This window comes from Gambusia affinis, linkage group LG12, assembly GCF_019740435.1.
Source record: "Gambusia affinis linkage group LG12, SWU_Gaff_1.0, whole genome shotgun sequence".
NCBI classification, from domain to species: Eukaryota; Metazoa; Chordata; class Actinopteri; order Cyprinodontiformes; family Poeciliidae; genus Gambusia; species Gambusia affinis.
In genome coordinates, this window is record NC_057879.1 from 22,728,328 (window position 1) to 22,753,259 (window position 24,932).

The 24,932-nt window shown below is 37.7% G+C and overlaps 1 protein-coding gene across 2 annotated transcripts in view; it reads right to left on the reverse strand.

The window, feature by feature from the left end:
• The window catches only part of st6galnac3 (ST6 (alpha-N-acetyl-neuraminyl-2,3-beta-galactosyl-1,3)-N-acetylgalactosaminide alpha-2,6-sialyltransferase 3), a 94,151-nt gene that overhangs the window by 16,966 nt on the left and 52,253 nt on the right, over positions 1–24,932 (reverse strand). The window contains exon 4 of one of the 2 annotated variants that reach the window (XM_044133673.1): positions 9,730–9,876. The exons of the other annotated variant lie outside the window; for it this stretch is intronic. Within the exon in view, the coding sequence (XP_043989608.1) occupies positions 9,730–9,876 (147 nt within the window). The remainder of the gene's footprint in view (positions 1–9,729; positions 9,877–24,932) is intronic. 2 annotated transcript variants of the gene reach the window in all.

Below are 24,932 nucleotides of genomic sequence, written 5' to 3' on the forward strand. Positions count from 1 at the left end.
TTTGTATTTATTTGCAGAAAATAAGGAAAAAGAATCAGTGCTTTCAGACCTCAAACAAGCCCACATTAATTTAGAAAGAACAATACTAATGTTTTAACTCAAGAAGAGTTCAGGAATCAATATCTGGTGGAAAAACCATGAGGGGTTTTTCAATTTTTTCCAGAGCTGCATAAACATGATTTATTTTTAAACAATTTCTGAGTGATATGAACAAAAACCGTCTAGAGAAACTCTGTGAATAAATAATGAGATACCAATCCAACTCAGAAATGTAAGCAAGAGGAATCAATTTAGAAACCAATCAGCTGCTAACTTTCAGCTGCATTATTCAAAATGTTTGGATTTTGAACCCGACAAACTCCTTCAAACATTGATCCACAGAAAAACATGCACATGCTGGCGGTGTAGGGGAGGAGAAATTACAAAAGAAATAAAAAATGCAATTTGTCGTAATAAAAGGGTGGAATAGCGCGGAAGGGAAATGGGACATTATCACCGATACGCGGCTCGGCAGCTCTCAGCCGTCTCAGCTGTCAACACATCACCATCACCCTGCATTATTCATTAGCAGTTTGCCACTTCGGCAGCAGACAAACAGGCCAGCACGGGCCGGCACATGCACCGCATCCCCGACGGAGAGCTGGAGGTTCTGGAATAAACGAAGGGGGAGGGATCTGCTGCACATTTCAAAGCCTGACGTCTGCTGGATGCGGAGGCCCAGAGAGAGAGAACGTCTGACGGCATTCCAGGCCCGAAACAGGCAGCAGTGTTTACCTGTGACGGTTTTAATGGGACAACTTTGCAGAGAGGCAGCTGTTATTGTGTGGTCAATTTAAAAGATAAGGCAGGCTGTGAAGTCGCTTCGGCAGGCGACAAATAACATCCACAGCCCGGGGACACGGAGAATGCAATTTGCCTGTTTGGTTACAGCAGAAGAATCTCCTTTTACTCAAAGGCGGCAGACAAAATGTGTCATAAGGTCTGACTCGATGGCGCTTTGCTTTCCAGAGAATCCCTTTTAGTCTCCACTGAACCTCGTCTTGCAAAATGAAACAAACAGCGTTTGGGCGCAGGAAAGAAAGTGCATAAAGAAACTTTCTCTCAATAACCGAGGAGAGGTGAGGTGGGAGTTACTAGAACAGGCAGGATCGAAACAAACAGGCTGCAGCTCTTCGAGCTTTACATCTGGAGAACGAGAAGCTAAGCCGGCGTGGCGAACTGCCCGGGATCCGCCAGACACTCATCTGCCTCCGATTCCGCTCAATAACTGGCTCTTGACATTCGCGGCAGGAGAGCTGTCCATTTGTGTGAGATAATCTGCAATGACGGGCGATTCAGCTGAACCGTGCCTCATGATGGCTCTGCATGCTGCTCCGATACGATCTGTCACCTGTCAGAAACACTCAGAGGAAAATACCTCAGCGCCACTGTGGCAAGCTGATCGCTCAGAGAGGACGTCATGCTTACATGGGACTCAGGGAGATTTTTGTTGTCTTGCCCAAAGTTCAGCAAGATGATTGATACACCTTTCAGTTTCCTCTTCCTTCTCTGGTCTGCAAGCAAACTGCTGTGGATTTTCCTTTAAGCTTCTACAGGTTTAGACAACGATAACTCGGTTAGGGGTGTCCAAACTTTTTGTTACATAAGCCAAAACTGTCGAATCAAAAGTAGTAGTGGCCCCCCAAAAAAGAAAAAGGAATGTAAAGTCAAGCAAATAAAGTAACAAGATTTTTCAAATTTTCTCAAAATGGATTTTTATTGTGGATCCAAAACTTGAGAGGGATTTTATCAGCGGTGGGCCATCGCAGAGTTTCAAAAGTAAAAATCTTTTGACTTTAAAGATTTTTCTCAGTTTCAAAACTCAAAAATATTCAATGAGTTTTTTTTGCTGGAAATTATTGATGACTGTTTTTGTGCAATTCAATTCAAAAATGACACAAATTTGTCCCATAAGTGTAGTTTTAATTTGTAAACTGGATAAAATTATCAGCAGTGAAATTTTCTTACAAAAGTTTTTACCATTTTATAACCGAGTTAAACCTCGTTTATCCACAGAAAACATCTTTTATTCTTTCTTAAGAATGTGGAAAAAAATATTGGAAATAAATTTATTCAATTGAGCACAAAAGAAACTAAAAACTACATGACTTTCTTCTAATACAGCAACATCTGCTGGGGGTTTTCAGATGGAGGAGAAACGGGAATTCAATTCAGCGAAAAACTCACTGAAACCTTTTCAAATGGATAAAGAAAAATTTCACCTTTTCAAACTCAGAAAAATAAAAAATATTTTTGGCATTTTTTCCTCCTGTCTACAATGGTCCGAATACGCCGTTGTTAAAATCTCTTTCAGGTTTTGGATCGAACATAAATGTCCATTTTGGGGAAAAAAAAAACAATAAAATAAGAAAAAACTTTATCTTTATTTTATTTATTTTTTCTGTCCCACGTAGTAAAAAGTTTGGAGACCTCTGAGCTACAGTCATCTTTATTCGAGTTTATCTCCATCTGGATCAATGACCAGTTGGTTAAAAAGGCAAAGAAAATAACCAGTTATCTCTCCAAACTTATTTCTTCATTATGACTTCAGGTCAACATGCGCACTATAAGAAGTGCACTTCTTTTATTCCCTCCACATCTGGCCCTAAAATACCTTCAATAGATGAATAAAACTTGTTAAGAACATTTTGATCGTATTTCACTGTGATTAAGAATCACGGTCTGAAGATGAGAAAACGAAGATAAAATGCAGCTTCAGTTACTCACTTAACAGTAAAGCAAGCTTACAGAAATGAGTGTTTGATTGCAATTTAACTTTTCATAAGTATGTATGTGTAGATGTATAAAAGTGTAGTCCCTGGTTTTGCTTTGACGAGAGAAGAGTAAGGTGAGGGCATGTAAAGACAAGAGCTGAATACGTGAGACGCACTTTTCAGAATTTATGATTTATAGAAGGACACATGGCACTCTCATTAAAAGATTTCATCCTTGCCTGAAATGAAATATTAAATAGATAGATTGCATGAAGCAGCATAATGGAGATGTGTTGTACGTGAGAATTTAGGTTCAAGGACTTTTTCATCAAGCTAAATGTACGACGCCTTCACTTGAACAAAGCTTCGTTATTCTGTCAGAAGATTTTTCACGGTTCCCTCAAATTTTTTTAACTTATTTTGTGACTACTGTATCACAACCAATCATTTTGGACTTTTTCTTAAGTTGGATCTTTTGGTGTTCCTGTGATAAGATCACTGTTCAAAAGCGTCAACAGAATTGTAGTAAACAAAGACAATGTCATCAGCAAACAGTCGACTTTCTGCCTTTGAATTTGGGAGACATTGCATGTTCTGATTTTTACCAAGTCAGAAAGTTGAACCTGAATGACAAATAAGGGGCTGCACAATGGCGCAGTTGGTAGAGCTGTTGCCTTGCAGCAAGAAGGTCCTGGGTTCGATTCCCAGCCGGGGTCTTTCTGCATGGAGTTTGCATGTTCTCCCTGTTCATGGTGGGTTCTCTCCAGGTTCTCCGACTTCCTCCCACAGTCCAAAAACATGACCGTCAGGTTAATTGGTTTCTCTAAATTCTCCCTAGGTGTGAGTGTGTGTGTGAATGGTTGTGTGTCTTGTATGTCTTTGTGTTGCCCTGCGACAGACTGGCGACCTGTCCAGGGTGACCCCACCTCTCACCTGGAACACAGCTGGAGAGGAACCAGCAACCCTCCTGACCCCATTAGGGATGAAGGGTGTACAGAAAATGGATGTATGGATGGATAATCACAAATAATAAATAATCTCATGAGCATTTTTTAATGCTTGTCAAACTCGACTAAAACATGTTTATATTTGAACTGTGGATAAACGTCAGCATTTAGAAATATCATCAATTGATTAGAAAACTGTAATCTGTGCATCCCTATTTTTTCTCATACTTTTATTGCAGCTATATTATAGTTACTGGGCTCCATTCAGCCCATTAAGATGCTCCTGTGGAGTCAAATAAATCCTCTGGCTTGGAACAGCTGATATTTTTTTGGGTCTGCCACTGAATATTTTATACCCAGCCTATTGAGGATCCCTATTATGCTTCATTCAACAGGTTAGAATATGGGCAACACAAAACACTTACATAATTATTTTTCCCACAAAATCATTCTTTCAAAACAAAATTTTAGTCTGCTCAGTTCTGCTTATTAACTCGTCTAGGGCCTCCTGTCTGCTTTTGCATAATTGCTGCTGATGCGCAATTATACGACTGTTATATGCTGTCAATTATACAACAGCAGTAAAACCAGCTGACCAAACATGCTGGGCTCAGTTGGGGTTGCTAGGTAACGGCGCAGTACCTGGCTCAAAAATATTAACTTGTTGACAAAAAACAGCAGCTGAATGTTTTTTTTTAAAAGGAAAGAAAAACATTTTTGGTGTTTTTAGAAGCCAAACAGAAAAACAAAAATATGCAAATTTTGAACAACAGGTCTCCTTAAAAGACTTTCTTATTTCAATCAACCTTTCCAGCGAAGCAGCTTTGTGAGGTCACTAATTCTGCCACGTTCGATATCAGAAAGCATTCCAGACGATGTGAAGGGCCGACAGGAAAAGAGGAATTTATCCATATTCAAGGCCATGTTGATCTGTTTATTTTGTCTCTGGCTCCTGTCCCTTTGTTTTGTATTTGAAGCTCTGCTGTAATCTACTTATGATCCACCAACACACACTGCGAATACTTGTAATTTCTTCCCAGGTCTTCAGGTTTTAGTGTAAAACCTTTCTCAGCTGCGGAGCATTGATCCATGCACATCCTCTGGGTCTTTTACCCAACTTGACACTTTTCATAGCAACCTGGTAAAACCATTTCATCCAGCCTCTTTCATTTCTGAGAGCATGTCAAGCATCTATTTCCCTTTGCATCTTATTTGAGTCTTTCTGTGTTCCCTTAAACAAATTGCCATTCAATCACAGCCCTCAGTAAGTAAACAACAAGGTCTCTGGTTGCACAAGAACTATTCCACTGCTTTTCCACTAGACAGGTTCTGCTATTTTTCTTCTTCCTCATCAACATGTGAGCTTTCACTCATGTCAGGATGCTGCCTGATGCAGAAGCGTTTGTTATTAGTTGCTTCCTTCACTCGGCAGTAAACTGTGAGACAGGTTTTTGCCTGTGGGCGGTTCTGCGTAGAAGAACATCACACAACGTCTTCCAGTGTCGAAAACTAAACTGCGATGCGTCCCCTCCCCCGATCCCTCCGCACCGGGAACAAATAGTAACAAAAACGGGAGGCTTTTATTGGTGGAACGTTTTTCCTGTAGGAAGACCGCGGAGCAGAGTAATTTATTGTAATGATAAAACGAAGGAGGCGGCTGTGTGGGCCTGCTGAGCCGGTCTTTATTCCTGCCGGGAGGCGACGTGAAGCATGGCGAATGACCTCCACAACCTGCATTATGAAAAGAAAATATGCTCTTTTTGAAAAGGCCTGGTTTTGTTTACTTTCATACGCAGAGCCATTAATAAGGCAGAGAAAGGATGCCGGCCCACGGAGAACAAGCCGTCTGCTGATGAAGGCGAAGCTCAGCCGTTCTTTGAGGGTGATTTTGTCTTTGACTCCCATAATTCGCTACAGTAAAGTACACTGACTTTCTTTTCATGCATATTAAGCAGGTTAGAGGGTGAATTTGATGGGATGAAAGAATATTTGGAGTGTTTCATGCATGCAGATGAAGAACTGGTCAAACGTTTTCCTTCAGCTCCTGTTTCTGTTGTTTTCAGTCCTGCAGCTACTGCAAACAGGAAACTGAAGCTCTTCTGCTGAACGGGTTGTAAGTCCTTGAATATCTTTTCTAACATGCAGTTGCTTTTATATTCAGCAGGAGAATGCACTAAGGAAACAATGCAGCAGAGCAGCAAACAATGTCTGCTGATTAACTTTGGCATCTTCAGTCTCTTCAGGAGACACCCTGCTTTAAAATGACAGTTTTCTAGTCTTTACTTCAGCCTCACACTTTTAGATTTTACATTTTCTGCAGATAAATGGATATCCATTGACTTTATTAGTAATTTAAACTATCGCTATCACTTTTTTATTTGTATAGGTGGCTTATTATGCTTCGTTGAACAGGTTAGAATACACAAAACATGTTGACTACATGCTGTGTAATTTTATTTCACACAAAATTATTCTTATGTAATGAGATTTTAGTCTGACCAGTTCTGTGCATTTTGAGCTCCCTTCAGAATGACCTGGATTAAGGCGTCTTGTCACTTTAAATCCAAAAACCTTTGCTGGCCACGCCCCCAAAATGGCTGCAAAGAGATGTGCAATTATACAACCGTACATCTTTGAAAGTCAGAAGTAGAGCCTCCTGCACAATAAATAGGAATTCAGCAAGTGGTTTCTGAATGTTGAGTCATCAATAAAATAGTTGGGGGGGTTTCCAGCGGCCATTGTACAATGTGTACAGCTGAGTAAAAGTACTGGGGTTCCTAAGTAACGGCGCCGTGTGATGCCGGGTGAAATGAATCGTTTTCAAAACGGCTCATTTTCCAGACACCAAAAAACATGAACTTATTGCCAAATAACGGCTTTGTGTTTTCTTTAAGCTACTGGGTTGTTTTTAGAAGCAGTAAAAACCCAAATAAAAACGTCCAAAATGTGAATTTTCCATAACAGGTAACCTTTAACGTTAGATATGAAGTCATCTCCTCCAGCCATGGACAGTGGCAGGAATGTGGGAACCTTAACCCTGACCTGACTCAGATAATCCTGCCGATTCAGTGCCACAAAATGTCTCGTTGGTTCTGGTATCAGCAGAAAACATTCTGGACCTTTTACTTCCACGCTCTATTTAGAGTTAACTATGGGGACTCAGGAAACAAGCCAACAAACCTCTTTAATTAAATTCTAGAGAGACCAATGAATGATTGATGACTGCTAGACTTTAATAATTTTTAGAACCTTCATTACTTATTTATTATTTGATGCGTTTCATTTCACATAATTAAATCGCAGAAGTTTAAGTGATTAAAGATTAAAGAAACTTAATATATGATGATGGTGTATTTAGTGATGGCAAATCCTTCTTTGAGAAATATGCATCATTTAACTTTGTGATTAAAGCTGTTTCATAGTAAAGTCAAGATGAGCACATTTCAGCAATAAGGGAGTTCAAAGAGCTTCACAACATACAAATATTATAAAGTCACCAATTATGAAACAAGCAATAAACATCATGCTTTGTTCAATGACATCATCAAGATTATCAAGCACATCAAATATAGTATTAATCAGTGTTCAGGTATTACTAATCAAAGTCAACTCTAAACAGGTCTGTTTTTAGGCTTGATTTAAAGGAACTCAGGGTTTCAGCAGTTTTGCAGTTTTCTGGAAGAAAACGTTGTGAATTGTCCTCCATGTCTCTCGTTTCGACTCCAGTACATCGCAGAAACCGAATAAACATGGAGCTTGTGATTTTTCAAACATTTGTGGAGAGAAAGTAAGGAGGGATCGCTATTCTCTTATTTTTGTCTCAAAATCCCCTTATGGCATTGTTTCTCAAACTGTGGTTCCCAGACTACTGTTGGTCCCCAAGGTAATGCATGTAAATAGAAGTTTATTTGCCATGACGTGAGGTCAAAGTGCGATGCTCGGCTAGCTTACCAAAGGATTGTGTTTAAACAAAATAATGTAGCTTAAGCTTAAGATTGGGTCACTAAAACGGAAACCTGAAGACGCCGGTGGAAAGTTTCTCAGGGTGAGTTGTAGAACTTTTGTTTTTGAACATTATTTTGATACACAGGTATACAGTTCTAGGTTTGTGTCTGCCGCCTCACCCCACCCGCCCTCGCCCACCCTGCCCCACCCGTGCGCCCACCTAACTGCATCACCTAAAATAAAATTATTTAAGGGCTATCTACTTTCTGAATGAAAATGTCTGTTTTTACCAAAGCAACTCAAGTCTATTGTTTTATTTTACTACTAAATTGCAAATAGCTCTAAAACATTATTAATGCAACACAACACTTGTAGTAAAGTGTTTAGATTGGAAAGCTTAGAATCCATACTTTTATCATCTGTAAATAACTTAAAACATCCGAGTAGTGATTTGTTCATCCATTAGGATGAACAAAGACAAGTTAAGAGACTAATATTTTTATTCCAGGTTGTATATGTTAAGGTGATGTTAAGTTAGGTGGTCTGTTTGTTAATTGGGGTAAGTGATCCCCAGCCTTGTAAACTTTGAGTAACACTCCCTGAAAGGTAAGAAATTAATGGTTTTAATTAATGGTCATGGACATAGTTTAGCGTTGAACATCTTTTTTAGACCAGGCATTATTTTAAACATTACTTTAAAAGTCTTTCAGTTCTGTAAAGGAAACAAGATCCAGCCTAAACAGGTATAGTTTATTTCTGTTTTATGATACTTTGTATTGTTTTTTTTTTTATTATTGTTTTGGAGTGTTTACTAAAAGCTGCAAGTGAAACTTTCATCCTCAAACATTTCAGCTGCACTGAGTTTATTCTAGACGCCGGTGGGAAGGTTGTTCTGTTGCTTTCCTTTGTTTAGTCCTTTGATATGCATTACTTTTTTCTGGGGTTTTTTGCAGGGATTAGTCTGTCGTGCTGCAGTTCCTTAAGGGATAGAGATATTGAATTTTTGCTCCCTTGAGTTCCTCTTTGTTTTTGGTTCAATATTCTGCACCATTTTCAAATCTCCTGTCTCTCAGGGGATTCCCCTTTTCTATCACTATTTTCTGTGCGCACTCCATCTTTGTTTCTGGTTTTTATCAACCCCATCAACAATTTTTCACTCTGACCCTTTAAACCTTCCCCATTGCTCTGTTTGTCTCTCTCAGAAAGAGTTAATGACCTTGTATTCCTCCAGTGAGTCTCAGAGCAGGGGTGCTAAAAAGGAAGAAAAAAAACACAAAGCGTCTCTTTTCCACAGTAAATTCAAGCTACTTTAAAGCATTAAAAACTTTACAGCACCACACTTAGACAAAAATGAAAGAGTTTCAAATCACTTCAACTGTTAAAAGTCTTGTGGTAGTATCTAGGTAAAATAAAATATAACTAAGATTTTGTTTTGAAATGTCCCCTAAATACCAGAGTGGTTCAAGAACAAAACACTAATTTAACAAAAACAATATCCTATATATATATCTAAATTGCACAGATCAATAAGTAATTTATTTGGTTTTGTTTCAAACAGTCAAAACAAAATTATTTCTGGGTAAATGACCTTTCTGCATTAATTAAATGCTTGAACACAAAATACAAAAAAAGTTAAAAAAAATCATCTCAATTTCTGCAATTTAGCAAACAGAAATAACTTAGATGATTCTAATTGACCTGAAGCAAGAAACGTTTAGAGTGATTTAACTTCAGACGGTGAGAAAAAAAAAAGTCTTTATCTTTTTATTGGGTTTATGAAAATATCTGGTTTCGACTGTAAAGAACGTTTTCCAAGTTGAAGCTTTTAGTCAAACGTTAGATTCCACCTTATTACAAAACAGCAGATTGAATATCAGCCACTTTCAAGGACTTTTTTCAAGGATTTCAAGCACCTTTATGAACTCTGAATATAATTTTCCAACTGAACTGACTTGATAATGTGGGATACAATGAGTTTCTGACGCTCGGAGTCACATTAAGCTCCGTTTAGATGATGATGAGCAAAGAGAGAGAAGACAATGCCATAATGAAAATATCACTGCAAACAGGAAGAAATTTATTACCCTTGAGAGCTGCAGGAAATGTCAGGGCCACAAAGCGTGGCGGTGTCGCTGCCCATGATGATGACACATTTCTGTTCCGCCTCTCTGTCATCATCATTTAGCCTTTTCTGTTGTGACGTCTCTGTGGAGACTGGACAACTGAGACCACTGTTAAATAAGACAATTATAACCTTTAAAGACAGTTAATCATGGAGCGCTAAATACAGGGAGAGTTTAAAACAAGACTGAACGTAACATTAGGCGAGTGTTTACGTTGAATAATCTGAGAGATTAACTAAATATTTAGAGTCTGAGTTGATGAATTTGCAGTCATGAGGGAAAAGAAAGAACAAAATGTTCTTGGATTATTTAAAATACAATGTCTTATCACTTTTATTAAAGCAAGTTTTTGCAGCTTGCTGGTTTAAATTTACATTCTAGAGTTTAATTATTAGTGGAAAACATTTAAGAGAGTTGATCATCCTTCCTGGAGTGGATGTCAACTTCACCCCAGTTTTATCTGGTCAAAGAAACTGCAAAATAAATTCAAAAGCTACATCTCAGATCCAGCCACCATTTCAGGAGAATTAGACTCATTTGTTAAGGTTTCAAAAGAGAAAGTCTCTTCTCTAAAATAAAAGTTGAGCTTCAAGGTTTCTGGAAGAATTGCTTTGAGACAGAAGAGACCAAAGTACAAATGTTTGTCTCTAATATACAGAACTATATTTGTGGAAAGCCAAACATCATGTCAGCAAAAAAACGTCATCACAACTGTTAAGCATGTTTGACGATGTGGGCTTTGATTTTTATTGAGTTGTTACTGGAGCTTTAGAATATTTTAAATTGCAGTAATCTTCAGAATATCAGCGCTAAATGCTAAGGCGCTATAAGAAGCATTAGCTCCGCTATTAGCACATAATTGAAACTGCGCCCACCACTGAAGATTACTAATTAAAACTTATTAGAACATTAGTGGTGGGCAATAAATCAAGACATGATCAATATCAGTACCAATATTCAATAATTTCACTGAACTCCGATCCAGAACCGCACAGCATTCTGGGGGATGTAGGCAGAGGAAAGGCTTTAGACATTCAACCTCTCACAGTTGGTGGAATCAACTCACTCTCTCATTGGTTACCTAGCAACTCACTCTCTCTTTGGTTACCTAGCAACAACCTATTGCGTAACTGCCACCAGTATTTCAGATTTCTAAAACAAAAAACTAATCAATAATTACTGATATTGACTGATATGAAGCCTTTATATCGTGTTTTTGAGCCACACAGTCCAGGAACTAATTAACATTATCATGTCTAAAGAAATAATACTTCAGTTACGTTTATTTTAAAAGAATTGCTAGGTCTAGCACTAAGTGTAATTTATTTTTTTTTTAAAACAATAATTAAATTTTTGAAGTATTTTTGAAGATTATTACACAAAAGATTAAAAAGTCAGTGTGACATTATTATTTCTACATTAAATAAAAATGAACAGAGAAAGCAGAAGAAGACTCCTATTAAAAGGATAACATTTTAATGATGAGCGGTACGGTATCTTATTTTCCCTGACTTGTACTCCCCTGCTGCGCCCTGCTTGATCTTGGCTGCTCTGTTTACTGACACTTTGCATGCAGAGAGCATCTATCATCCTATCTTGCTTCACACCCGCTGCATTTGTCCCCCTGTCAAGTTTACAGGGGAGGGAAAAAAAGCAAACACAAACACCCAAATGACCGAGCAGATGGTGCTAAATGACGGGAGCCAAAACAGAACATATTTTCCTGCTCTCAGCCTCCCTTCTGACGCGCACCGAGCCCGGCTTCCACTGATCTCCTCGTCGCCGCCTGGCAACCGGCACTTTAATAATTCTCTCAGAGCAGAAGACGTTCTCTGTTGCTTTCATGCCCACCTCCTCCCCAGCAGTTTTCTCTCATTAATTCTGCATCACCCCAGTGAGTCTGAGGCAAAGACTTTGAGGAGAAGACGGATGTTAATCTGTGTCCTTTAAGGTCTAAGGTAAATGTGTGTGAGGTGTTTGTTTTACAAGCAACCTTACATCCTTTGTGCCCTGAGCGGGACTGCCCAGTACCGATAAAGTATACTCCTTTTCTGTTTTGTACCTCATTTTGGGGGAGAAATTTGGTCTGAACTGAAAAGACGACATCCATCTCACTTTGGATGCTGCAGCACCAGCATCTAGATCTCTGGATAGATTTATTAGTCATCAAAACGCATGAAAATCCACAGCTGGGAACATAAAGCAGGGTGGCAATGTTTACTGCTTTTCTGTGGGATTTTCACTGCTGACAGGCCTATAAGAGAGTTTTCACACCTGATGGTCCGGTAGACTCGGTTCTATTGGGGACCAAAAATGCAACATTTGTTACATTTTCAGCTGCTGTGGTTCCTTTAACGCTGCGGTCCAAGCACTTTGAACACGCTGTTCCCCCTATTCACCTGTGGCGGCGCTGCACCAAGAACCACTGAAGGAAATGACACACAAACCTCTGAAGAAGACATTAACGTGACTTGCTTCTTCATGAAATGTAAACAAAAATGAAGTGATGTCAGATTTTAGTGATGGTAGGATTTCTCTTCTGTCTTTGTTGGAAAAAAACAGGAGCCATTTCTTCCAAGACTACTGCATTTGCCCTGGTTGTATTTACCCAGAATGCACTGTGCTATGGACACCTTCCTGCTTTTGGAGTGGCCTCCGGTCCACTTGGTATTCACATACGGATTCAAATCGCACCAGAGTTCACTTGAACCGAATCGAGACCGATGTTTTTAGGAGTTCGCAGATTTCTGTCTGCATCAGAGTTTGATTACATGAAACAAACTGGACTATCTAGACAAACCAACGTTCCCACCTCCAGATCAAACTGGACTTTCTACACAAACCAACGTTCCCACCTCCAGATCAAACTGGACTTTCTACACAAACGAACCAGAATTAGATTAAAGCGGAGTAAACATGACTGGTGTGAATGCACCGCAAAACTACTCATTACGTTTCTTTCTGGTCCCCAACCTCTTTAAAGAAACAAATATGGCAAATATGTGACAATAAACTGCGGTTATAATTATTTAGAAAACATTTATGGTTTGATACATTTATGGTGGCGCTCATCAATGCTGGAAGATATAGAAAACCATGAAGAAAAATCTGAGCTTTCAGGACTACTTTGAAGATAAAAATATATTTACATCTGATTTTTCTTGTTTGTTATGGTTCTATGAAAATGTTGAGATACTCAATAAAACTAGAATATGCTCTATTTTCATTTTGTACAAATGTTAGATAAAAATTACTTATGTAAGTATTATGATTTCCTAAAAAAAATCTGAAAATATATTTTACTTTTTGATTACTCTGGTACAGTTAGTCACAGAGATTTAATGCATCCAAGATTTTTCAAGTTGTTTTGTGACGATTTGTTTGGACTTACATGCAAATATCCTGTCCAGAAGCACTGATGGGTTCAATCTGTACTGTTTGGGTGAAAATGCTGAAGAAAAGTCAACATTTGTAAAAAAAATTTGGTTTGAAATAAAAATTTTGTAATATTACAAGGTTAAAAGGAAAATCAAGCAAAACTGATCCCTAAATTGATCAGATCCATAATAAAGTGATGTTAGAAAATAGGGCTTAACTAAATTAAATTACATTGCATCAACTCTGCAATATAAAAGAAAAGAAAAAAAAAAGTAGGAATTGTTTATGAGGATAAGATACGTTGAAAAAATTAAGAAATTAGCAAAGGGATGAATTGATCTTTAATCACAAATTTTACTTTTTGTTTTGTTCTGCAAAGCTTTTCTTGCTTGGTTGCATAATTTGCTTTCACGCGATTTACCTAAGCTGTTAGCGCAGGAACGCTTCATGTCTGATTTACTCTGTCAGTGGAAATCCCCCATGTCTAATTTTTTGGATTTATTTTCCATTTTAAGCCTCAGCTGTCAAGATTTTAATGAATCAGCAGCAATTTTAGCTCAGGTTTAGCTCATGAAGTATTTCTAGCCTGCATATTTAGTTAATTTATTTCAAATTAATTTTTACTCTTTAATAAATCAATATGTTTTACTGCATTTATATGATGCTGCATCATTCATATCTGATCAGAAATCATAATTATGCTTAAACTGGAAGTAGGCTACTTCTAGAAAAAAATTAACGAAGCGACAGTCTAATTTGTTAAACTTTTTACATCCCAGAGGAAAAAGTACAATATCTGTACAGTAGAAAGAAGTGTGTGTGTGTGTGTGTGTGCGTGTGTGTGTGTAACATTGTAGCCATTTAAGCTGTTAATTGAGGTCAACTGGCTGCACTCTAATGCCTGAAAAGTGAATCACAGTCAAACACAGCCTTCCTCTCTGATAGTCATTTCAAACAATTACAGCCCACAGACGGCGTCGTGCTCTCAGCCACACTCCGCTGTAGCTTCAACGCTGGTTTCTCCTCCGCCCCGTCTCCTTTGAAACAGGCAGGCAGATTTTTCAAAATGATTGTGTAAGCTCGTTTCTCATTTCAAAAGACAAAGCTAGATCCATCAACGGTCCTGGACGTGAATCAAAGGAGACCACACACATTTTCTGGCTACGTTTTAGGAAATTCAGCAGCCGTGATAATCCTCAGTGACACCATCGGAGGGATGACGTGATGCTAGGAGTTATTGTCGCCTATGTTGTTTCCCAGCATTTGACTAATAAATTATCCTTCAGTAAAACACAATAAAGTCCTACAGAATGTACCTTTAGAAGCTATTTAAAGGTGCATTCACACCTGTTTAGTCTGACTTAATCCAACTCTAGATCGTTTGTCTGGAAAGTTCGGTTTGTTTGATGTGGACCAAAATAGATAGATATCTTTTTTCTGCATTTCATGAAATCTTGATTCCAAGATGAGAAAAGAATCCCATGATTATTCTAAACTGTGGCCAAGACAAGAGAAAGCAGCATGTCTCTTGGTAAAACAGATGAGTCTGATCTATGCATTATTCAAGGTGAGTCTGAAGTGTCTTAGTAATCAAAGCCTATTGCCAGCTGGGAGGCTTTTTCTACCAATGCTGCATAACAGATCATTGGCTTTGCCCTCATAGAGGAGCAAAGTCTAGCAGGGTTGGTACCAGCAACAACACGGTGCTGTTACCTTCATGCACAAACACCCATAAACCATTTATGAGGACTTAATTTGCATAAAATCAGACCTTGGTGTGTTTTAAGATCTGAGAAGGTTGGCAGGGGTCTGAATACATTTGTCATAAGTGCAACTTTTCCACTCAAAACCGAGAGTGGAAAACAGCATGAGGCAAACTTGGAAATCTCTTCGACCTTTTCAGCATAATAACGAGGAGCCAATCTAAGACGGGCGAGTAAAAACCGAGGATTAGTGAATCTGATGAGGGCCAATTTCAGAGATTTCTCCAGGGGCACAGATCAAGACAAAGACCTAAGACCACCTATTACACACAGAACCGCTGATTATTATTGATTTAGAGCTCAATAATCAATTAATCTCACCTGGTTTGTTGAATAATTTAGAGCCGCTTTGAAACTGCAGCTATACCTTTTCAAAAACCGACAATAGGGAGTAATCCCACTAACCGTGGTGCCAGTAAGCTCTCCCTCGCTGCTCTTAAGCCACATCGGGCCCCCTCTCATACAGTAAAGGAGATTTATGGAGGCTCACATATAAATGTGCTTTGAATTCGATATGTAACACCCTCTCACTCCTGGTTTTACAGGAGGCTTAGAGAGCACACTGTCGTGACTTTACATTTTTATTTTTGTCACGTCGATGGTAAATAATGCTCCACACAAATCAAAAACCCTAACCAGGGTGACAGATGGAATAATGAAGTCATTATTCTTCCTTTAAAGGGATATATTCTCATCTGTTTGGCACTTTTACCAAACACATAGCTACCTTTTCGGCTTTTATTATTTAAATATTTCCTTATTAAAACATTTTATGCATCTATAATGTGTTTAATCCAGAGATGTTGTAACTTTATGGGGAATGAGAGGCAGACACAGCGTGGGAGGTAAGAGTGGCTGATGTAAGCGAAACTGGAAGACTTTCAGGATGAGGATATATTTACTGAGGCTTTGCAGTGAGATTTTTATTTATTGTTTTGATTATTAGTGTAATGCTTTTCGAGTCTGACAGGAGTGGATGAGGGGAAGCTTTCTACTAACGATTTATTTTTTTTGATCAATTATTCTGTTGATTCACTGGATAAAAAAAACAAAAAACGCCACATTCTGCAGATTTTTGATTAAATAATTTAAGCCTTTTTTAAATACAAGATTAGAAATACATTACAGCAAATTAACAAATAATTCATTTTTTAATAAGAAAGTAAACATTTTATTCCCTAAAATGCATTAAAGTTTGTTTAGAAAACACTATGGCTGGACGATATGGCTGAAAAACATCACGTTATTATCAATAATTATTGATTATTGTTTTAATTATATGAAATTCTGCCAAATTAGTGTCATCCTCTTTCCTGCTTTATCCACAGTTTTCACTCCAAACCGTTGTTTATTTTTAAGCTGTTATGAGGAACAGTGGAAAAAACTGAAACTCCTGCTGCGCTATATACTCAACGGCTCGTTGCTAGGTAACCAAAATTTGGGCGGGAACTTGTAACTGCTTGTTACCCAGCAGGTTGTTGCTAGGTAACCAAATAATTAGTAAGCTAGCTGAGGCCACCAACCTAAATTAGCTCTACTAGGTTGAGAAGCTAAAACCTTTCATCTGCCTACATCTCCCAGAATGCTGTGCAGTTCTGAGTTGGAGTTTAGTGAATAATCTATACATTGAATATTCTATCTAATGTATTATCTATTGATCACATATCTTTTGCGATATATTGTTATTGATTTATTGTCCGGCCCCATAAACACTTGATCATTTGGATCAACATGTGAGAAGCTCAGTTGTTTCTGCTCAACTTGTAAACAATACGGCGTAGGGATGATCTGCTGAAAATACTTTTTATTAATAACTGGGTAGTAAAAACAGACTTTTTTGTTGAATTTAAACCAGGTGAAGCTAAATCTACACCACTTGAGGAGCTCTGTGTAGAACATTTAAAGAATAATTTATTTTGAATTCATAATGTGTTAAATGTTTGTACAGCTTTGGTTTATTTTTTTCTATGAACTTGTCATTCTTTCAGCAAATGGCCATTTTTGACTCTGTATACTCCAGATTAATCGATTAATTAATCACAATTAATTGTTTCAGCCATAAACCTACCCATAAACCTTCACTATAAAACTACAAGTACTCTGATTGTATAATTTTAAAATGATATTTATCAGTGGTGAAATGAAGGTAATTGTTCCAGCTACATTTCAAAAAAGTTTATAATAATTAGCTGGGCATTCGGGCTAAGACACTGGAAACAAGAAACTACAATGTCTAATTTGGCCTTTAAGTCTTTGCTGGAATTACTATAATTTAAAAACCAAAGTTGCAGGAAAGTGCCAGCCCCCCTTCAGAGTTTAAAATGACTCACTGAAGGTGGTATTTATCAGGGGAAACCCACAGCAGAAACATGACTTATCAGTGGTGGAGAGACTCTGGTTTTGGGGATTTCAACACTGCAGCCAGAAGGTGACGCCGCACATCTCACACAGCGTTTAATTGGAAGTGAATAGTTCACTTTCAATTTAAAGTTGGACATATAACACTGACAGGATGCATTACGACTGATGGGGCACAGAGCATTATGGGCGCACTCATTTTTCTTGCTTAGGACACAAATTTGAGATCCATCTTTGTCTGGACTGCGACCGTAAAAGCATTATCTGACATGACGGAGTGACTGTTGCCTCGCATTAAGCAGCATTTTCTATCCAAGTGTCCTCCGCAGATTTATTGATAGTGTCTCCAAAAAAACAGCACATCAGAGAACAAATACCAGACCAACACAAAGTAAAATAAATCAGTAGAAAGAAGCAGCAGAGTTAATGGGGATATTGGTGGAGCTAAATACACAACAACCGTTCCTGCACATTATGGTAAAAATTAGGCCACTGATGCAGCAGGAAGAAGTTGTCCAAACTCTTCTGATGCAGGCAAAATAAACAATTTTGTCAAAGTGGGTCGGCCATGAACCTCCCTCCGTTTCTATATGGAAGTCAATGCTAATGGCCATTTCTGATAGTACGATGGTAATTTTTCAGCAAAAATGCTAGAGGGCAAAAAGCTGTTCACTGACGACGACTGCCATTGATTTTAGCTGTTACGTTAACAATATAACACACTAAATCTTAAATATGCTATATAAAATAAAAAGGGAAATTGTGCCTTGCTGCTAATTGTCCACAGTATCACAACTAGTAGCAAAAACTGACAGGGAAAGGAAAGTAGTTCAGTTATGCTAACTTGACTTTGAGAACCGTAACATGCAGATGTGATGTGGAATTAGGTGTGTTTCAATTCAGTTACAAAATAAAAAACGTAATCCGCACTCCAACTCTGACGGATTATCAGTACAGCTAATCAACCACCGCTGATTTAGATAGCTAATAGCAGCAGTAGCTAATGTACTACAGCAACGGTAGATTAGCTACCACTTATTAGTAATCGCAAAATAAAAATCAAACCTAAAAACATAATACTGTAACTGAATGTTCTGTTCTGTGTGGGAAATGTTTTAGTGTTTTATGATGTTGAATCCTGGTACATTAGCGGTGTTGTTGTCAGTTGCTATGGATATGCGTCTGTGTGTAGCATAGCTGACAGAGAGAGCTAGAAAAAAAAATGGATAAGAGTTGTTCTAACAATTTTTCGGTGTTATTTTTCCCTTTGCTGTGACGCACTGCACTAAATTAATAATGCCTACATGTCTAGTTAACAGGATTGTTCTACCGCGGCAGTGCAGCTATGGATGGCACGTATAAGAATCGTCTTTTTGCCCTCCAGCGTTGTGAGCTTGTGCAAAATACTGATGTGTATCAGCATGCGACCAACCAGCTATTTATGTACTATAAAAGAAATAAACATGCTGAAAAATTGTTGCATATAACTACAATAAAATACATAGAATCAAGTAAAAAATAAAATAAAATCTATGAACAAAATAAAAGTTTGTAGAAAACACTATGGCTGCAGAAGGTGGGCAAGTGGTAAAATTTTACAACATGAAAATCTGAGAAATATCTCACATCGTACATGATGGCACACGACTCTTCACAAGTTCTCACCTTCACACAGAAACACCCTGTTCCCACACAGCAAAGCGCCGAAAGCCAAGGCCAGTTAGCTGCTCCGTTTTCCACATCAATCACACACGCAGAGCAAAAATACTCTTAACCCTCTGCTTCTTTAAGACACGATTACAGCAGTAAAACAAGCTGACCAAACATTCTGTAACTCAGCTTGGGTTGCTAGGTAACGGGCGGAACTCCACTGTGGTTGCTAGGTAACGGGCTGGGCTTCTCTGAGGTTACTAGGTGAACCTTCTTCAAATCTAACCAAATTGATGTCAAATGGTTGTGCAGTAAAACAAAATCATTTTGCTGCTATCATTTTAAAAGTATTAATAAATGATATTTTTAATTGTTTTTTTGTTTTGTTTTGTTTTGTTTTACCCATGTAGCATTTAGTCATATTTCAGTTTTTAAAAGTTATGAGGGAAGATGTGAGTTTATTCGTTCAATCTGCCCAGATGGCACCATGGGAAGAAATTAAATTTGAGTTCAGGAAAGTGGATGAAACAGATATTAGAAAGGATGAAGGACGAGGACTCGCTAAACTGATTTGCAAAATTTAAATGTGGGATTAGACTGACTCAATTTGTCAACGTGGAAATGTATCAGTGTTGGATAAGTTTACTTTATGTTCCAGAATTTAAAAAAACCAACAGAAACCAAGAACATGATGTGTAGAAGGATAATGAGAATAAGAGGCAAGGTTGGATGAAAAAGGGCGATACGGCTGATAAGGGGGAAGAAAACAGATTGGAAATAGGAAAAAAAGACCATGAGTGAAGAGAAACAGGCTTGAAAAGATGTATAGTTGGATGAAAGACGGATAAGGAGGATGGAAGGGATAAATAAAGGGTGAGAAAACTGAATCACATGAACGCTACGTGAGAATTCATAACAGTCATGAATACTTTGAAAACCCCAAGAACTTTCTATTTTAACAGTTCAAACATCAATTATACATTAAAAAGCATTAATACAGACAGAGGAAACCGTATTAGCATCACCGCAGTGGCTAACCTCTACCGCAGGGGTCGCCAACCTTTTAGAGCCTGGGAGCTGCTGAACGGGTCCAGAGCAACACGAAGGGCTACTAGTTAGATACAGACATAAATATACATATAATACAAACAAATAATACATATAAATATATATGATTACATGCTGCCGGATCATATTAATGTTAGGAACTACTCATAATAGTTATCAGTAATAATTTACCATGATAGATTTGGTTAATTATGTGATCAGAAGTTCTTAGTTCAGAGTTTTGAGTTTGATTCCCTTTTGGGGAAACTACACACTGTGAGATTTTCCTTTAAATAAAACAAGAAAATAAAAGTTATTGTATTCTTTTATTATCAAACCCTCTTTGCTATTAACCAAATTGTGGAGAGAAGAAAAATATCTAAGATATTAGGATTTATTGTTTTAGGAAGAACTGAGATATTTGCACTATAATCTAGACAGAAATACTTGGTAAGACTTTATGTTTTTGCAGTGAACGCCCTTCAAAGCTCTTACAATTATTCCAGTACCATGTATTTCATTTAAAATTTTCAGTAAATTCTGAGCAAAAGTTTTTCCTTTGTGGGTTAGCAAATAAAAAAAAATAATAATAATAATTAAAAAAAAGAAAACCTGAAAGCCCAAAAGTTGTATGTTTTGGCCAACTCACATCTTCCAAAAAATAATGGAAAATAGTAAATACATTTTAAATAAATCATCAACATGAAACAAGAATATTATTTTTAATTAGCTAATCATAAAAATGTAACATTGTAGAAGAAATTACCTTAGTTTAAGATCTTAAATCATATTTTCTGACTGTCCCAAACCTTTTTCCTCTTTCAAAAAGGTAATTTATTTTATTTTGCTATTCCTGCTAACAAAGTTTCACTCGGTTCTCGATGCTAAACTAAAACACGATGTTGAATAAAAGCCAACGGAGCTGGAAATGAGTAGGAATGTGAGCAGTGACAGACTGCTGGTGGCTATTTCACCTGTTTACGTTGGTGTTTTCTAAAGCAACAGCGTTTGATCTAATTAAGCTTTTAGACGAGGCTGGCCTGCGACATGACTGGAGGAGCAGAAGCGTGTCGTTTTGCTGCAGTGGGGTTTATTCAGGCGCAGTAGATCAGAGCAGAAAATGCATTTACAGCTTTAGAGTCTGGAGGCTAACCGTGTCTCCGACCTGCTTCCCTGCCCAGCTGCTACAACCAGCGATTCGTCTGAGCTGAATGCGATTATGTTCGCACAAGAAGATGCAGCAGTTTCTGTCAAAGCCAGTAAGACAAATGTCTGCCGGATTCGTAACAAAATTATTGGGAGTAAAAAGGCAGGAAGTAAATCTAATCTGGTATAAATATGGGAGTAAAAGCCAGAAAGTAAACACAGCATGTTGAGCTCAAAGAAAACTGTTGGTGTTTTAACTAAAACACTGAATGAAAGTTTTATTTTATCAGAAAACTGGAACAACCCGAACCTTAACCCTTCTGACAAACCCGGATTAACTGAGTCGCTTTGCAGACCTTCCTGGTTGCAAACACATTTTCCAACTTTGGAACTAAATATATTTGTATTAGTATATAAAAATTTAAAAGAACAAAAAATGATTTATTTATAAACATACATTAGGGCTGAAATGATTACTCAGATGCAGTGACGTGCGGTGAGGTTCATAGCTGGTGAGGCACTGACGTCATCAGAATCAGATTTGCAAATAGATGCATAGATTGACAGCAGTTTACAGGTTATGTTTCACTTCTGCATCCTTACACATACAAACTGTAGCTCACAAAACACACATTTCCTTAAAAAACAAAACAAAAAATCACTATCTCTATTATAATCTATCGCTGCACTTGACTTGCTTCCCGAATCGTTTAGCCTAGCTCGCTGTCACTTACTCGGCAGTTGAGGAGTGAACAAGACGAACGTCTGGGATCTTGAGCGCCCCCTGCCATGAGGCAAGAGAACTGCCTGCCTCACCTCGAACCTGTTCTCTGCCGTTTATAATCGCTCATTACACGAAACACGTTACACAAACACAGTTGGTGACAAAAAGCACTGTACATTATATACGTAAGCTAAATTATTGGAAATAAGTTCACATATTAAATTTGTTTAAACCATTTTATTGACGCCGTACAGCAACATGCTCTCTCCGCTTAGCAGCCAGCGCAGAGCCAGGGGTTGCGCAATCCAAGGTGAGGCAGAGCTCGCTGCTGCCTCACCGGCATCGCTTCCAAGCATTTGAATGGGAAAATAAGAAAATTCAGCGATTTTGAACATATAAAAATCGAAATTGGTGAAGCTACATGAAAAATAAATATTTTTTAGTACAAACCACCGGATGAATATAACAGTTTAAATTACTTTATGATTATATATTTTCTTTCTTTCCATGATGGCTGGTGAGGCACTGCCTCACCTGCCTCCCCTGACCGCACGTCACTGCTCAGATGAGTTATCATGAATAATCATTGATATTAATCATCAATAATAATCATTATAATAATATACAGACTCAACAACGTCTATTTGCTGAAATAACAACACACTCAGACCAGTAACGAAGACGAACCTTTACAAAAAACTATATACATTTTGGATTTAAAATTAAAAATAGATTTTTCCATAAATCTGTTATACACAAAAATCCTCAAATGTCATAATTTTAAAAAAGAAAAGAAAATCTTCTATTAAACATCTTTTCTATCCAATTATTAATCAGTTAATGCAAATATTAATCAGCCCTGAACTGCATTACTGTTCAGTTAAGCTGAGTTTTCCACATGTTGATGTTATAAGTTTTCTTTTTGGTTGCAGATGCATCCTTTGCTACAGATAATCAAATGTTCACAACAGGAATGCTAAATGCTTGTTTTCTTAATTAAAAACGTATTTAATTATTATTTTATTTGCATCTTTTAATGTATTTCTAATATTGGAAAAAATAAGCAGAAGTGGTTAAACAAAAAATCTGCAATTGTTACTATTTTTTATCCAGTTAATCAGTAGAATAATTGATTACTGAAATAATTTTGTTTCCTGTTGATATGGTGTGAAGTGCACCAGTCCCTCCTGAAGCAAAACGCCTCACAAGATGAATAAAATTAACTTATTACATTATAATCAATGTCTTCTGATCAATACCATTAATTTTTGTACTACTTCAACTTCCTTATTTCATATCTGTACATTTACAAGAACAAACAAGCTTTTAATATTCTTATTTTGCCTTTTTTCATATATCTATATTTTAAATGTTTTCATTGATCGCAGACGGGGGATCAAAGTCAATTTCCTTATTTGAGTTCACAAACTTGGTGAGTAAATCTGATTGTGATTTAATTTTACCTTTAATTGATCTCAGAAAACAGAGTATTTCTTTCTGAGTTGATTTGAAAATGATGATTTGTTTTCTATGTTGATTTCGGACTCGTTTTACAGGAGACACTTTCAACTTAAAATTTCTTAAAGTAGATCAACAACTGCACTTTTATAGTATTCCTGTTGTAAATATCCTGTTTTCAGTAAATATTAATAACTTTGGTGATCCTTTCTGACCAAAAATAGGAAATGTTAAGTGAAAAAAATTGGGTTTTTTTATACCGTATGTTTAAACAGCTGGTTTTACGTAAGAAATAAATTGTGAAATTATTTAATTTTCATTACAATGCCGGCGTTTTAGATCCACCACGTCTGAAACAGAAACTTCACCACTGACCAAAGGAAATTGTTAAATGGCTTACATCTAATTTGTGAAGGCAATAAAGGTGAAGGAAGCGAAGAGTCGCGCGGCATTGTGAGCTAAAGTCCTGAATCACCAAGGATAAGAGCTATTTCACACATTTAATAACAGAAATCTGCTGACCAGCTCAGTGTCGCGTTCCCTGCTAATAAATTTGCTGGTATCATCCGAGAGTCATTAGATTATTAAACCATAAATGCAAACGGCCTTGAGGGAAGACTGCACTCTGCCTTTATGTGACGGTTTTCTTTTCTCCCTCTGATGGGGTCACGAAACGCAGGAAGGAAAAATCTTCCTCCTGCTTTGGGAGCGGCCAGTTCAACGACGTTTCCATTTGTCTGAATTGACCGCCTTTGACCCAGTGAACCCCCAAGAATTAGTCATTCAAGCCTAAGAGTTTCCAGTGGCTTCATTTAATAAGATAATTTCACACCAATTACAAGCTCTCAGCACACAGAAGTAATGTCATTACACGGTTGCTTGGTGACAAATTCTTGGCCGGGTCGAGGCGAGACGTGCCTGAAAATCATAGCTACACGACGGGAAACGGCACAATAACTCCTCCTCCTGCTCTCTGTTCTCCTTAAAGAGGTCATAGTGATAAGCATAAAATTACAGCCAGAAATAACGCGCTTACGCCTCCTACTCGACAAATCCTGATGCCGGCTGTTTGTTGTCCTGTCAGGGAAAACACAAGGCAATTACAGATACAGTCGGGCAGGATGCAGAGGAGCGACGCTGCTGGTGAATTATCTGACACCAACTCACCGGCTCAGTCGCACAGCGACGCCGACTGAATCCCCAAAGTTTTCTCACTGTTTTTTAGCACTTTAATTAATTTTCTGCGGAGACACTCGGAGGTCTACAATCAGTTTTTCTTTTTGTTTGACTGGTTTTAACGGCGGTGAAGCAAACATTTCTTTTCAATAAAACGCCAGTTGCTTTGTCAGAGAGTTAACAGCTTGAACTCCAATCGATCCCAAATTATCGGTTATTTTGACTTGTAATAATGATTTGCAAATAACTACAAACTGCACTGAAAGTTCCTGTTCGCCACCCGAGTGGTAAAACACAAAATCTTTGGTATAGTTTCTAGAGCAAATATAAGATATAAGAGTTTGTTTTGACTAAATAATTTATTAATATTGATGAAAAAGTATAATTTAATACATGGGGAAAATGTTTTGTTTTAAGTGAAAGAATCGGCCAATCGAATTAGGCCTGTCGCAATAAGCAATAAT